Source organism: Manacus vitellinus, unplaced genomic scaffold (assembly GCF_001715985.3).
Source record: "Manacus vitellinus isolate BGI_N305 unplaced genomic scaffold, ASM171598v3 scaffold_47_pilon, whole genome shotgun sequence".
Lineage (NCBI taxonomy): Eukaryota > Metazoa > Chordata > Aves > Passeriformes > Pipridae > Manacus > Manacus vitellinus.
Genome location: NW_021940585.1, coordinates 1,961,808 through 1,978,353, shown reverse-complemented (window position 1 = coordinate 1,978,353; position 16,546 = coordinate 1,961,808). Strand labels below are relative to the sequence as shown.

The window sequence follows — 16,546 nt, the reverse complement described above, 5'->3', positions numbered from 1 at the left end:
GCCGTGTGGATAAATGAAAGAGTGTGTGGCAGAATTGCAGGTGGCACAGCGCTGATTTAACTCCAGCTACGTCAAACAGGAGGCTGCAGTCGGTGCCTCACTAATTCTGCAGAAATGCAGCCAATTTTCTGAGCAATGTCTGTTTTCACAGTTGCTCTCCCTCGCACATCACGGGCACGGCCAGCGAAGCAAACAGAAGTGCTGGGGCTCAGCCAGGACCCTGCCATCACCCCTTCCTGTCCCCATTTCACCGCCTTCTGTGTCAAGGAGAGCTACTGTACTTCATAGAATCACAGGATGGTTTGTGTTGGAAGAGACTTTAAAGCTCATCTTTTTCCACCACCTGCCACGGGCAGGGACACCTTCCACTAGCCCAGGTTGCTCCAACAACATCCAACCTGGCCTTGGACACTTCCAGGGATGGGGCAGCCACAGCTTCTCTGTGCACCCTGTGCCAGGGCCTCCCCACCCTCCGAATAAAGAACCCCTTCCCCACATCTAATCTAAATCTCTGCTCAGTATTCTTGCCGAGAAGGTGTCCCAACGTTCATCCAGCCTTACCCCACGTCCTGAGGGCATGTTGATGTCTCTGTCCCTGGCTGAGATGGAGATGGGCAAAAGCACCAACTGCAGCTGGTTCTGAGCTTGTGCACTGAGCAATACATCAATTCTGCTGATCTAATTGCTCCCGCTCGGAGCCACGGCAGCGAGAGCGAGCCAAGAGGTCTAATTCTGTCTGACAGAGTACATCATTGATACTTCAGCCTGCCTCTCATGTTAGAACAAAATTAAAGTGGCCAAAGCATGCTGGTGACTTGACACAATGAGGTCAAGTCACAGTAATAGGGCTTGAATCCCTGATTTTTTAAAAAGGCCCATGGTAAGCCAGTCTTAACACATTAATTGGTTAATGGCCAATCTTTGGATGGTAATCCAGCATGTTGGTGCTTTCTTTAGCCTCCCTGATGGTATCTGAACCTTCAGCTTCATTCAGCAATCCTCCTGCCTGTCCAGCTGCTCACAGAGCAGTGTCCTTACTGAGCACCCCATCCCTGCTGAGCACCTTGACCCTGCTGAGTAGAATCATAGAATCACAGAATACGCTGAGCTGGAAGGGAGCCACAAGGATCATCCAGTCCAACTCCTGGCTCTGCACAGAACACCCCAACAATCCCACCTGAGAGTGTTGTCTAACTACTCCTGGAGCTCTGGCAGCCTTGGGGCTGTGCCCACTGCCCTGGGGAGCCTGTTCTGTGCCCCACCACCCTCTGGGGGAACAACCTTTCTCTGATATCCAACCTAAGCCTCCCCTGGCACAGCTCCAGCCATTCCCTGGGTCCTGTCACTGCTCACAGAGAGCAGAGATCAGTGCCTGCTCCTCGAGAGGAAGCTGCAGATCATGAGGAGGTCTGACCTCAGGCTCCTCTTCTCCAGGCTGGGTGTCCTAGTTAGAACAGCTGGGACCAGTTCATCACTGGATGGGTGTAACCCAAAACTGTCTATTCTAGAGCCTTCCATGCCATTGCCCAGAAACTGTTATCAATGAACCATTTACACCCTCTGCCCAGAGCAGCCCTGACCCCTCAGGCTATAAACTGGGTGTTAAGAGGCCTGTGAGACAGGAGGATGCTCTTGTCCTCACACCCTTTGTGGAGCTCCCCGCCCTGAGGGAGGTACTGGGCATTCCTGCCTGAACTGGAGAATATATAATCTTGGAGTCTTGGGACTTTTTTAACCACTCATGGGATCCAGAGGAAGACTGCAGACCACCACTCTCAACTAGACTGCAACCACCACTCTTGACCAGACTGCACCAGCACTCTCACCAACAGGTTTTTTCCCTCTCCTTTTCCTTTGGACTCAGGGGGCCCAACTCACACCGCTCAGTTCATGCCCCAGGGCGCTGGGTTATGCATTTGGGTTTTGTGGGTTAAAACCAACTGTTTGTCTGTATAATTGTATTATTTTATTAAATTGTTATTCTTTTGAGTTGAGTTCATTTCCCCTGCTGGTTTACCTTCGAACCAGAACCCTGGGCATCACATCCCTCCCCAGCATCCCAACTCACCTGGTGGAAGACGCCGGCTCTGTGGTTTGCCTCTGGATCCGTGTGCGCCGCATGATGTGGTCCTTCATGGACATCTGGACCTCTGCAGGGATGTCTGGGGACGTGTGGCTGATCTTCACCGCCGCCTCCAGGAAGCTGATGGCCCCCGTGTCCTTGAGCTTGTCTGCCATGCTGTCCTTGTGGCAGCCTGCCTCGCCCCTCAGCACGGCCAGGTTAGAGGAAAGGGCCTTGTTCCTCCAGGGAACCCAGCACAGCTTCCAAAAGAGAAACAGAAACACTGCCACCAGGGCCAGTCCACACACAATAACTATCACTGCAAGGAGGCTGACGGAGAGCTCTACAGGGAGAGAACAACAGCGACAGGGAGGGGAGGGACGGGAGAGGAGAGAAGAAAGATGGTGAGAAAATCATAAGTAAATGGAAGAAATGGTCCAAGCTGACTTATCTCACAACTAATGTAGAGCTCTCAGCAGGTTCTTCAAGTGAGAGTCAAACCCAAATGAGCATCCCCGGACAGACCTGGGACATGTCTGGGTAGAAATGAGTGTCTCCATCTGGCCAGAGCTGTGAAGTTTCATACCACGATGCTCAAACTGGCTATAAAATATCACCCTTGGTTTGTTTTGTGTCATCAGCAAACTGCTGAGTCTGAAATCAGGAAGAATTGTACAATTGCATGGTAGAAACAAGCTCCAGTGCTGTACTGGCAGAAGGTGCCTTTCTGCTTCACGCCACGGCTGTTCAGGCACTGTAATGAAAAAAATCCATCTACCACCATCCTGGAAGTAGATTAGTGTTGTACTGTCAACACCCACATCTTGTCCAGATGTGTCCAGGGGGAATAAAAAGTAAATACCAACACACAAAAAAAAATGATCACGAGCTGCTGATGCAGAGAAACCAAACGAAGAAGGAGGTTGTACAGAGAGTACTGCACAGTCTTCCTTACTCTGAACAGCACAGGAGCTGTGTGTTCTCTGACTCTCTGAGACACTTTTGCCTCATGTGTTGTGTAATTCAGCATTTCAGTCTTTTTCTGGAGAGGACAGAGCTTCCATACATGTGGCTGAAGAATCAGAAAAGAGGGAATATATATATATATATATATGTGTGTGTGTGTATACACATCTAGGATATGAAATTATTCACAGCACTTCACAAAGAGAAAACATTGGCTATTTGAATTCCTTTCCTACAGTGAATTAATACACTTTCCTACAGTGTATTAATTCCCAGATTCCTACCCAAACCAAAACTCCAGGGGTTCAGGATCACGAGGATCACAAGGAATACCAGTCCCTGATGGTGAAGCCAGGGTTTGCTCTGCAGGTAAGTCTGCAGTGTCAGGACTACATGGATTGCTTTGAGTTCATGGACAATTTCCTGACTGCCTGCTGTGTTATTTGTAGTTACCAGTAGAACAACACTTCTTAATTCCCTAAGTGCAAGTCAGGACAGAAAGGCAAAAAACCACCAAACGCTCCAAAATTTTATACATAATAACCATTACCTCTTATTCACCCTATTTATGGCTATTCTTGAGCCATAAATGTTTTCTGTTACCACATTTATTTCCCTGTCTGACCCCGAGGAACATGGTTGGTGACCTCTGCATTTCTGAACTGGGGAACTCTGTGCTATAAATGTGATTCCTGACATGTGCTTTACCTTAAACAGGAGTCATAAAAGACCTTCTGCTTCCCTTGGTCATATAGTTTAGTTTTGTACAGCTGTAGTCAGACATTTAATCATGGAATGGTGTGGGTTGGAAGGAGCCTTGAAGATAAGGTAGTTCCACCCCCCTGCCATGGGCAGGGGCCCCTTCCACTAGACCGGGTTGCTCAGAGCCTCGTCCAACCTGTCCTTGATGCTTAAGGCTAAGAAAAAAATCTATGAAATATGAGAAAAGGCAAAGTTTTTACATTGACAAAATAGCCGAATTTTAAAATTATTGAAAGAAAGACACAAAGAAACAAAAAACAACAAAACCCCACCCACCGTTTATGAACCATAACAGCAAAGTGTTCAGGAACACATTTGTGTCATCAGCCTTTGCTCGTGTGCCTCTGGGAATACAGCAGCTCCTGGGTGTTTGGGATTGCTGCTCCAGTCCCTGTAAGTGAAATCTCAAGGCAGCACCAGACACAAGATGTGACACCTACACCTGAGCAAGTCAGTTCTGCTGAACACCTGGGAAACCATCTGTTGTTCCTGATATCCCGGAGGAAACTGGTTTCCCACAAAATTACTGAGCTTAGCAAATTCACCAAGAGCCTGAGGCGAAGCTCCCCGACTGCCCACGGGTGCTTTCAACCCAAGGGCAGGGCTGGAAGGTGCCAGCAGCTCCAGAGGGAAAGAATAAATATCATCCAGAGCTTTTTGCAACTCCTCTTTCCCTTTCCCAGGCTCCTGTACAGGTCAGGCTGCAGCATTTATTCTCTCCTTCAGCTCCGAGGTGGAAACACAGATCGCTGCTGGGGTGAATAAACAGATTCCATCTTATTTAATAATGAATGGGGTTGTACAAGTCAGCAGCTGAGCTTCCTCAGAGATTTGGCTAAATGTATTCTCACCAAAGCTGAGAGCAGAGAGGTACCAATTCCCTACACTTTGAGTTAAATCTTGGAATTGTGCCCAGGAAACTCAAACACTTTCATAAGAAAAAAACTCAAGAACCTGGACTTTTTGCAAATACCTCTTTGTTGGCACAAAGGAAATCATTGTGATGCAGAATCTCTCTCTCCTGGGAATTGCTGCATGACACAGAATTTTTGTTATTTCCACCCATTCCAAGGATTTATATGGGCCATGTGGCTCATTAATAGAAACCATCAGAAATAATCAGTTTTTCCTTCAGAAAACCTGTTGCCTGCTTGAGAAAGATCTTGGTTCTTGTCACTTCTTGCCAGGCTGGCATTCATAATGTATCTGACAGCATTACAGACACTTTTATGCATGACCTCCTACTCCTTCCTCTGGCAGCTGCCATAAAGCAGGAGGAGAAGGGATCAGGATTTTACAGGCAGTTTTTAAGCATCTGCCTGGTTAGAATATTGGGTTGTTTGAAAATGACATTGAATTCTCCAGGACTTTTTCACAACTTATTAAACTTAAATATCAATTGGACAGAATTGACCTTCATTGACTTAATGAGCTTTCTCTTATGACTTTGAAAATACCACTTACTTTCTAGAAAATACATAGCATTCAAAATGTTATGCTTTAAATGTCCTTTAACTTACAAGGAACTGTAAAAACAGGATAATTCCTCATCTAGCAGAAAATGCCTCAGGGTCAGAGCTTGCTTGGGTATTCCTGGCACAGAGGGAGGTGAGGCCAGTTCCCCCAAAGACAGAACAGGCCAAAAGGACACCCCAGAAAAGGGGAAGAATGAGTTCTTTGGTTAGTATTATCCCACCCTGTGCAAGGTTTGGACCCAAGATGTCCTAAGCAGGGGGAAAAGAGGGATGTGCCTGTACCCAGCAGTGAGGAAGGAGCCTGTCTAATGCAGGAACAGTTCAGCCCCTGACCATTCACAAGGGACAGAGTCACATTATCACTCTGACAAACAACCCACCTGAGGAAAAACATGACAAGAACTATGTTTTTATTGTATTCTCCTCTAAAAAGATTAACAGTGAGTTATTTGTCACTTTGCTGTTGGGTAAGTGGTGTGATAGAAGTGCAGAGCAGCTCCAGCCATTCCTCACCCTGGTCCTATCAAACTCTGTACTGGTCCCTCATCCTCTCCCAGTTCCCCTGAGAGACACTGCCATGCTGGAAAATGGGGTTTATTACAACTTGTAATTGAAAAGATCAAGCTTAAAAGAAGGAGGTTGCAAAAACAAATTAACACAGTTATTTTCCAGTCTCGCTCCCCCCTGGGAGCAAGAGCTGCTTCCCAGAGGAATCTTCAGCTTTTGGCCACGGAGCAGCAGTAACGAAGCTCTTGACTGACTAATGAGGAGGGAGAGGAGAACAAGGAACAGGAAAGACATGGGTATGAACACAGACATCTCCCTGAAAGAGCTGGTACGTTTAGGATAAGTCACCGAGCTGTTATTTAAATATTTTTATATAACCCATTTGTTACCAAAACACAAAAAAGACCTGAAGCTGAAAGCAGCAACAAGAGCATCAGGGAGACTGAATCCCATCAATGCCACCCACAAATGATCTCATTTCTGCCTTGACTCGGCATCTTGGTTTGTGGTTTTTACCCATTTTGTCCCATCTAAACCCATTGCTCCTGAACCTTACCAAAAAGCTCACAGAATGGCTCAAAACTGTAAAATTTCCAAGAAGGTCACTGCTTTTTGCTGCCTTTAAATCAAAGACTAAAGGCCCAGGGAAGGACGAAGAGCCAGTGGGGCAATAAAACTGTGAAGCTAAAAGCAAACTGAGGAAGAGGGAATCATTCCATGGTTAGTCCAGCACTCCTCACCCCAGGATCTGTGGACTCAGGGAGCAGCTCATCAGTAAAATCACCCATTTTGTTTCGTCTTGGATGGGAACTAATTAAGAGAGATGGTCCAACTACCTTTCAGCTTGATGTCCCTGATGACTCCATAATACCCAAACTGAGTTACCAAAGGGGATAATTAGCAAGGTCCAAACAGAAAGCGATTAATAATATGACAGAGTCATGATTACAGCAGTCTGTTAACTGCAAGACAATAGTGGTCTAATTGTGGCAACATTGACTTTTACTGCTGTGAAGCAGCTTGCACTGTCATTAAAGAGATTCATGGCTAACTCCGAGTTTAATGTGAAGAGTTATATTTAATATCCTGAAGATGTAATTTAGCTTTCCTTCCACCCACTCCCCATAGAGAAAACAAAACACACTTGATGGCTCTCTCAGCACTCCAGCATCCATTAGTCATTCCAGCTACCTGTTGTATTTAAAGGAAGCTGGAATACCATGAGTGGAAGTCTGATGGGCTGGAAACACTCAGTGCTGCAGGCAGAGGTGCCCCGTGGGGACAGAGTGATGCTGGAGGAGCTCAGCTGAAGTTGCCACCATTCAGCTGTCCCCTTCTCCCAGCTCTGTGACACCTGCAAGGGGACAGACACCTTTCTCAGGCCCTGCAGCTCCTCATCAAGGCAGAGGGGACACCCTGACCTGACCCTCCACTGGTGTGGGGCACCAGCAGTGCTGTCACCACAGCACAGTTGGTCCCACAACTCCATCCTCATGCACAGACCCAGACACAGCCCCAAAACTGACCCTACCAAGAGCAAAGGGGTCCTGTGCAGGGCTAAGAGTCGGACTCCATGATCCCTGTGGGTCCCTTCCAACTCAGCATATTCTGTAATTCTGTGATTCCCTGCAAGGGGCCCTAACTCGTAAGTTCTCCAGTTGCTCATGGAAAACCTGGAGATCTTGGGCTGATTTGCTCCCCACTGGGTTTCCTTCAGCAGCTCCCAGCTATTCTGAGCTACAACTCGGAGCACGTAACACCTTCCCCCTGCAAATAGTCCTGGAAGAGCAGAGCAGCTCCAGGAGATGGCAGGTCCCAGAGGCAGGGGGTGATGGTGACGGACCTTCTCCTCTCCTGCACTGGTTGCATGACTGGTTTTCCAGTGTCACACACCAGCCATCGCTCACACCACGCCAGCAGATATTTCCAGGCTCCTCCGTCCATTTTCTGCTACATTTTTCTCTTGCAACAGCGCTTGTGAGAATATATTGTTCTATTTCTGCGGGGCTTTGTAGGGATCACGCACTCAAGTGATGGATTACTACAAGAGTTATTGCTGGAGGAGAAGACAGGCAGCTCTGGGGCTACAACGGACCACGTGAGGCACCCACCAACTGCTGAGCTCATTTTCTCTCAATTGAGAAGCATCAGCAATGTGAGTTTGATTAGCTGAGGGCTGGAGATTGGGCATGAGAAGTCGTGGTGGATCTCAGAGGCCTGTGGGCAGAGGGGAGCACAGGGCAGCAGCTGTGGAGAGGGAAGAGGGTTCCATCAAACCTCAGACATAGACATGTTTATTTAGCAAAGCTGTTCAGCTTTGGAGGAAGGAACAGGGACTGGGTGGAACAGAACCAGATATTAGACCCCCCCAGCAGCATCGCAGCCAAAACCAAACCAGGGGCCACAGGGACAAATGGGAATGTCCCCTTTGGGGACAGAGCAAACCCTGAGGGACACCACAGGGGTGAGCAGCAAACAGAGCCCTTTACAACAGGGATTCTGGAAAGGATTCTGGCTTGTAAATCCTGGAATGCTGAGCTGGATGAGAGGCGACTGCAGTGCAGCAGAGAGCAGTTCTAAGCCAGCTCCCTATCCCCTCTCCAAGCCTCAGGAATGGAAACAGAACAAACAATAAAGATCAGATTGTCCCTGTCACCCCACACAGCTCCAATCCCTGTATCAGCTGGCAGCTGTGTTTGCAGAGCCCACAGCTAAGTGGGCACTGGGGTCTGCAGAGAGCGTGGCAGCGGGAGGGGAGCACTGCAAGCCCACTCACTGATTGCCTGTGTTTGCTGGGATGGTGTCCAGTGTGCCAGTCCCCTGCTGGTGGCTTCGTTGTCACATTTCAGGCCCCCTCGCTGCCATTTGGCTGTCATTTGAAACTTCAGCAACTTCCTGATTTACTGGTGGCGTTCTCCAGGCAGCCAGGAGCTACAGGAAAATGCCCTGAAATATTCCTGAGCTAGACAAGTCATTAGGAGCTGTCACTTCAAAGTCTAAGTGCCGTCAATTCGCCTTTCCCAGGCAGCCTGGCAGCACAGGAGCTGCTGCTCCAACACGATCACAGAGCTGTGGGGCTCAGTGAGGGGAAAATATTTCATCAAGTGCTCAGCAGATGTTAAAGGACCAGGTCAGAACACAATTCTGGATGGAGCAGAGCTCCTGCCACCCCTCAGACGTTATCTCATGCTGTGGGAGGTGGTAAGGGCTGCAGGGCACCACATCTGACCCCAGAGCACTGGGGACATCGATCACCTTCAGGTCTGAGGGTCACAGACCTGTTTTCTTAGACCTTCCCTGTGCAGGGAGTGATCCCAGCACCAGGAGCACAGGTCAGGACTCACTTGCAGCTCTACCCACACCTACAGTCACCCTGCTCAGACCCACCAGAGCTTGGCTGTTTGTCAGGATCTCTTGTAGGAGGACATGGACCATCACCCAGCTGAGGACAGTGACACATCCTGAGAGTTTGTGGGACAGGGAATTGAAGTCACAGAAATAGCTGGTACCATGACTCATCCAGATAAAAACCAGAATAATAGAATTTTAGAATATTGAGTCAAACTCCTGACCCTGCACTGGACACCCCAAAATCCCTCCCTGTCCCTGAGAGCATTGTCCAAACACTCTTTGAGCTCTGGCAGGTCTGGGGCCGTGATCACTGCCCTGGGGAGCCTGGGCAGTGCCAACCACCTTCTGGGGGAAGAACCTTCTCCTCATATCCAGCCCAAACCTTCCCTGACACAGCTCCATCCGTTCCCTCGGGTCCTGGTCAACAGAGAAACAAATCAGGGTGTTTTTTAATTCTTGGTCATGTAAGTGATAATCCACTTCTTTTGTTATTCTGCATCAACCACAAGCAATCCCACTGAAGACAGTGGTGAATTTGAATTGACAAAAGTTTTCACAGACTGAAAACTTTCACACTGAGCTCATCACAAGGAGGTCAAAGGCAAACTCCCCTCTCAAGGCAGCAGAGGGGTGGGAATACTGAGAATGCTCATGAGGTGGATGTTGTGAGAGAAGACACTCATAGAATCATAGAAACATGGAATGGTTTAGTTTGGAAGGGACCTTAAGGATCATCTTATTCAAACCTCCTGCCATGGGCAGGGACACCTTCCACTAGACCAGGTTGCCCAGAGCACCATCCAGCCACAGAGTCTCCCTGGAAGAAATGCCTCCCTGGAAGCTGAGATTTCTCCTGTTCCTGTGCTTCCCCAGGCCCTGGACACTGAGTCCTGTGCTATCAGCTCCCACCAGCCTCCTCCTGCCAGCACAGGCTCCTCAGGAACCCCAAGGGAGCCTCCTCATCTCCTGCACACACCGAGCCCTGGAACGGATCATGGGGAGACAAGGACAGGAATACTCAAACTGGATATGCCAAAGTTTCAGTTAGACAGCAAAAAAACTTCTTAAAAATTAATTTGCTGCTACCACAGGGTTCCTGCCATGCAAGGGCTTATTGGAATGCAAACTATAAGCTTCAAAGGGGAGGATGAATCAGAAGCTATTTTGAGAGTAATTATATAAGACTATAAAACTCAAACCATCTCATTATTGCAAGGATGGAGACAACCTCCTTCATATGGAGACCTTGCAGGGATCCAGCATTTCAAGTGTCTGTGATCTATGGCCCGAGTGCAAACAGCAGCCTCATCATTCCCATCCAGGCAAAACTAACTTCATTAAGCAATGCCAGGGCTTTTCCCACTATTTACTGTGTTTCTTATGGGGATGTGGCTCTGTGGCTGGGAAAGGAGCTAGAATGTGTGACATGGACAATTTCAGCCAAAGTTTTGTTCCTTTAACTATTGTGTAATTTATAATCACAGAATATCCTGAGCTGGAAGGGACCCACAAGAATCATCCAGTCCAACTCCTGGCCCTGCACAGGACTCCCCAAAATCCCAGCATGTGCCTGAGAGCATTGTCCAAACACTCCTTGAGCTCTGGCAGATTTGGGACTGTGCCCACTGCCCTGGGGAACCTGTTCAGTGCCCAACCACCCTCTGGGGGAAGAACATTCTCCTGATATCCAGCCTAACCCTCTCCTGACACAGCTCCAGCTGTTCCATCAGGTCGTGTTCCATCAAGAGCTTTCTATGAGAATTTGCTTCCCTGGAAAGCTTGTGAGTGCCAGTACTTGCAAATTCCCAAATGTTGTAAACTGCAGTTCAAATTATAATTAAGGAGAAAATATTTAAGCCACGAATTTGCACATGGAATAAATCCCTGTTCCAACAACCACAGCCTCCAGGCTTTCCCATGTCATGTTGGAGCCTGTGGCTCCTCATGGCTGTGAGAGGATGGGCTCCTGGGACAGCCCTGAGCAGTCACCTACATTGTGCCCTGCCTGCAAGAAGGAAAGAGAGTGGTTTTTATTCTTGCTTACATATCCAGGCTACAGCTGAAGCTCCTGCTCTGTCTTGGCTCTGTCTTGTCCTCGTCCTCTCTGCACCCCAGACCTGGTCCCTTGGTGGGGACTGTCACAGCTCAGGGTCTGAGAGAGATGCTTAGACAAGTGCATTAAACAGAGAAAAGACACTGCCACACCCTTTGCTACCTGGTGTTCTTCACCAGGTAGAAGGTTTGGCCCTTTTACCACCCAGGGAAGAGGCAGCAAATGCTCTCAGTCACAGGAGCTGCTCCAGCCCCTGGCAGAGCTTAAAAAAGCAGAGGGGAAATCTGAACAGAGTCATTCAGAGGGAAAGACTAAATGTGATTTTTTAAGTGCAGAGTCAGCCATGAGGTACTTTAGAGCCCTGTATGTATACATAGCAAAAAAAAAATGTAAATAAACACATAAAATCATAGAATCATTAAGGAAAAGACCTCCAAGATCATCGACTCCGACCAAATGAAAGTGCACAAAACACAAAGAAAGGGATGTGGTGTGGTGTAAGATGAGAGTTTGGTAGCCTGGAGCTTGTGCCTTGCTCACTGAAATAGAATGGAGAAAGAGTTAATTGCCCCAAAAAGAAGCAAAATATCCTGAACAGCTGACAGGCACAAGCCCTCTGCCCTTGCAGGTTCCGAACAGCCAAAGCACAGCCATGAAATACCACCCAGCCCACACCTCTGCTGAGCTGTAATGCCAAATCCAATGTCCCAGCCACCCTCTCAGATGCTGGCTCTGCCTAAGGACAGTCCTTAACCCATCTTCAGCTTGACATCCCCAGAGGGATCTGCAGACAAAACTTCCTTCTCCCACCGTCACCTTGCCCGCTGGTGACCGTGGGCTTTGTGCTGAGAGACACAGCAGAGACAAGAACTAACACTCACTCAGTGGGGCTGTGCCCCAGCAGAACAGCTGGGCTGGAGGGGACAGATCAAGACCAAAAATGTTGGTATTCAGTGGTTATTGGCTGATTTGGCCTTTACCTCCAGGCTGTGTCCAAGGCACATTTGTCACTGAAACTTCTGCTGGCATGTGCAGCCCAAAGGGGAACTTTTTGGGCTGTCAGAGACACAGCACTTCTGTTATCAAAAGTGACAAAAAATAGGAAAAAACCCCAACTTTTTCAAGCCGAAGGAAACATTTCCCGGTGATTTATGTCACTTTCTGACTTAATCAACTGTTCTCTAGAGCATTATAAATGCGATAGTAAGAGTTGTCGTTGCTTTCTGCTTAAGTGATGACAAGCTAATGAACTATTATGAGCCACACTGCCTGCAATTATTGCACAGGGCTGTGTGCTAATCCCATGACATTTAATCACAATATGCTGTAGCAACATCTGTAAACAACTTGGTGGTGCTGAACACACACAGTGACCCGGGCTGAGGTTAAATCCCTGACTCTGAGCATCATCCTTCTCCTGTGATGTGACTCTGCACAGGCAGGGCCTGAGCTGAGCTCTGTGTGCCAGGGGAACCTTGTGGAGACTGTTCACCATAAAGGGAAGCCTCTATTCAGACCTGAAGCTGAGCAGAGGCTGGGCAGAGAAGAAACCACGGAAATCCAGACATTTCTAGGATGCAAAAATCCAGCTGCATTTCAGGATGCGAAGCAAACGAAACAAGTAAAAGCTCTTTGCTGTCGCTCTGTCTCCCTTAAACAACTAAAGACCTTAAAATTTCCCTTCAGAAACTTGGTCAAAGCTGTGTCTGTTGTGAGGCACCAGCACAGGTCAGCAGTGCCTCTGTGCCCACACTCTCCACCCCGGAGCTGCTGCCTCGCTGTCCCTCACTTCCTACTGTGGGATTCATTTTTAGGGAAAGGCTTCCCTGCAGCTCTCTGTTGGACTCCATTTTGGCTCAAAAAGTCACTAAAATCAGGCTGCCCTGAAAAGGTCTCAGGATGAAGTTTAACTGGGAGCAGAACTGGGGTCTCTCCCCACCCCAGCCCTGCACAAGTGCCGACCCCCCTCCCAGTGCCAGCAGCCCCCTGCTCTGCAATCCAAGCAGTGCTCAGCCAGGGTGGGCAGAAGATCCCAACTGTGGGACAAGGCAACCCAGAAAGCTTTCCAGAGACTTTCCTGAGTGGCCCCTGCCCAGGACATGGGGCTCCTCCAGCACAAGGGGTTCCTTGAGCTCACACAGCATCCTGGAGGGGCTTCATTGCCTGGATCTGCCACACTGGAGACCCAAAACCAGAGATGCAGGATTCATCCAAAACTCCCCTGGCTCCAGGGGCTGCAAAGGTTGGGTGATACCCAGACCAGTGTCCTCAGGCTGCCAACTGAAGCCACCCAGACCCAAAACAATCACTTAAACCCACATTATGCTCTCTGTCTCTCTCCCTCTCTCAATTTGTTGTGCCAACAACACCCAACGCACAACAGCCCCTGGCTCTGAATGGCAGAGCAGCACCCGTGGGTCCTGCACTGCTCAGGATGCAGATGGAGAGCCAGGAAGGCCCCACAGCTGGTACAGGGACCCTGCTCTGAAATTCAGAGGTTTGGAAAAGAGCATTTCTTTGTTCAAGCTGCGCTGAATGATGAGGGAACTTCCTCTCCCAGAAAGGCTCTGCTCCTGTCATTAGCTGCTGCTGCTGCTGCTTCCATTAGCTTGGAACAAAGACAGGGATCTTTAACCCCTCAAATGTGCTCCGCAGCAGTGGTGTGGGCAGGCTGGGCTGCCTGATCCTACACATGGATTAAACGGGTTCTGAGATTCCCTTTCCCAGTGATTCTTATCACTCCACACCCTGCAGCTCACAATCCTGCCAAAATGAACATTTTGACCAGAGCCCAGATTCAGACCTGGGATCAAATAACTCCGAGCAAATGCTCCCCAGCATCCGAGAGATGAAGTGCTGCATCTGGAGAGGATAAAATGAGGAGGTGCTCTCTGTGCTCACCTCACACTGTCACACAAGTGTATTCACTGCTTTGCAGCAGCTACAAACACACACAGAAACCCAGAGTAATGCAATCCCACAGGCACTGCTGTGCTAGAATTCCTGGGCAATTATTATTCCATGGAACCAAACAGTCTAGGGCTGTGTGTCTTAATGATGGCTTGGAAAGGGCTTGTATGAACCATGCTGCTGGCATCCTGCCTTCAGGCTTTGCTGCACAGTTTCCTGTGATGTTGTCAAACATGAACCTGCACTAAACAAACTGAACTAAACATAAAGACACCCTCAATCAGCATCTGCAGCTCCGCTACGCAGGAGACACCCTGCAGGATAACTTTCTTTATTCCCCGGGCAGGTGAATTGTACAGTTAATAATCACTCCAAAAATCCCCTCCCTGACCCTCCAGGATGCCATTTTGCAAGGTACAAGTATAATTAAAGACAATACATGGCAGAGAGACTAATTGCATCTCTCCCAAACAACTGCCGGCGTGATTGCTCTGTTAGTGAGTCCACTGGATTGAAGCAATAAGGGCTGTTGCAGACGAGCTCCCCGATTTTATGATATGCAGATAGGAAGGAAAAACATATATTATCACCCCTGAAAAAGAAATAGCAAATATTAAAGCCAGAAAAAGCTGCCTAACCAAGATGAGATGGAAACCCGGGGTCCTGAGGAAGAATATGGGATTGCACCTAGAAACGGGGAACAGTAAGAAGAAATAGGTGAGAAAAACAAGGATAGCCGAAACTGTAGTTAAATAACAAATTGTATGAGGCGTGAGACCCTGTTGTGGGTCCGTTCTGTCCCTGCACGATGGAGACACACATGTGAGAGGCTCCGGCTGCCGGCGAGCACACGGGGGGTGTGTGTGCAGCAAACGGCGCCCGGCGCCGGAGCGACTCCAGCACGGCGAAGATGTCAAGCAACAAACACCTGCAAACACAAAAACGCCAACCACCTTCCCCGAGCCATCCCACGGAGCGGCGGGGAAGCTCGGAGCCGGGCTGCGTGTGCGTGTGCCCTGGTTTGAACCAGCTGGAAGGAAGCACACGCTGGGTTTCGGCGAAACGTCGGGAGGATGCTGAGAGCGGGAGGAAATGTTTCGGCGGCGAAGGCAGAAACTGCTGGAGCAAAATGTTTTTTGGTTTTTTTTTAAGGATAAGCGGCTCCATGTTGAGAAAAAAAAAAAAAAGAAAAAGGCAAAGAATTATTAAAGTAACTTCAGAAATGTGGACTTACCAGCGCGGCAGCAGCTCCTCAGAGCGGTCCCTGGTCGCTGCCCTCCGCCTGCTCGCGCATCAATTAACACCAGCAGCGATCCCGCCGCCTGTTTCTATGGAGTTGGAGATGCTGATCCCTGACTATGCATGAGGCTACTGCAGCTGCATCGGAACAGGCTCCCCGGTCCGCAAAAAAACCCACAAACAGGAGCAGCCTCCCCGCTCTGCCTCGGGGATGAATCAACCAGCAGCAATCAGGCGGCTGCAAACCTGCGTCTATGCAGAGAGGTGCTCACAGGGCTCCTGAACACGCACATTCCACACAGCTCCAGAGGTGCATTTTATTTACCAGGACCATCACAGAGCAGAGCCAGAGGCAGCTGGAGAGTCACAGATCCGCACACAATACACAAGCAGAGACACGTGTCCATAGAGAGGCGATTTAATCCATTTTTCCTACATTTACACAGCTGGTTTCAACCCTATTCCAATATAGTTTTGCAAACCTTCCTCCTGGCAGCAAGGTCTGAACCTGATGCCTCCAGGACCTGAGCAGAAACCTGGTTTACTTGATCTAAAGAGGAAATCTGCTGCACATAGCTCTGGCTGGCTCTTTCCTGGGAGGAAAGGCAAGATCCATTTTACAAGTGCATTACTCTGTGATAAGAAGGATATTTGCCCCAAGGAGCAACTCCTCACATGCCTGGCCTCAGGAAACACAAGCTTCAGTGGATAATATTAGCTTTGCTTGGGTGGCTTTGAGCATGTTTACTGTTATATTGACTTAAAATACACTTGAGTGGTGATTCAGGAAACTGTTATTACGGCTGCTGAGTAAATTCCAGACGTGCCCATATTTCACAGGTAGTGGCTGCAGGCATCCCATATCCATGAATGGGGGTGTAATCAGTTTTCCCATTAGTCAAACTATCCTATCAGGGGATAATTTTTTTTTCCAAGAAAAAATACTCCAGAAGCAATTTCTCAATATAAAAATGGTCTTTCTGCACCACCATTCCCGCAACGAAAAACCCTCTATTGCAAGGAAATTCTCCCCTTTTTCTGCCCGCAGCAAGAACACTTCTGTGCTTGGTTTAACATTTTAATAGTCTTTGCCAAGTGCCAGGAGGGTGTTCAGCGCTGTACGAGCTGTACTGAGAGTTCAAAAAGAACAGTTCACACAAGGGGCAAAACACTAAATGTGCTCTGAATTACTGGGGGTGAGAGCCCAGGACAGCTGGCAAC

General features: G+C 48.6%; 1 protein-coding gene across 1 annotated transcript in view; it reads right to left on the bottom strand.

Annotated features, from left to right (window-relative positions):
- SYT6 (synaptotagmin 6) overlaps positions 1 to 16,546 on the bottom strand; it is a 36,312-nt gene that overhangs the window by 14,943 nt on the left and 4,823 nt on the right. Inside the window, exon 2 of the mRNA XM_008922242.4 lies at positions 2,069 to 2,405. Coding sequence (XP_008920490.1) covers positions 2,069 to 2,405 — 337 coding nt within the window. The remainder of the gene's footprint in view (positions 1 to 2,068; positions 2,406 to 16,546) is intronic.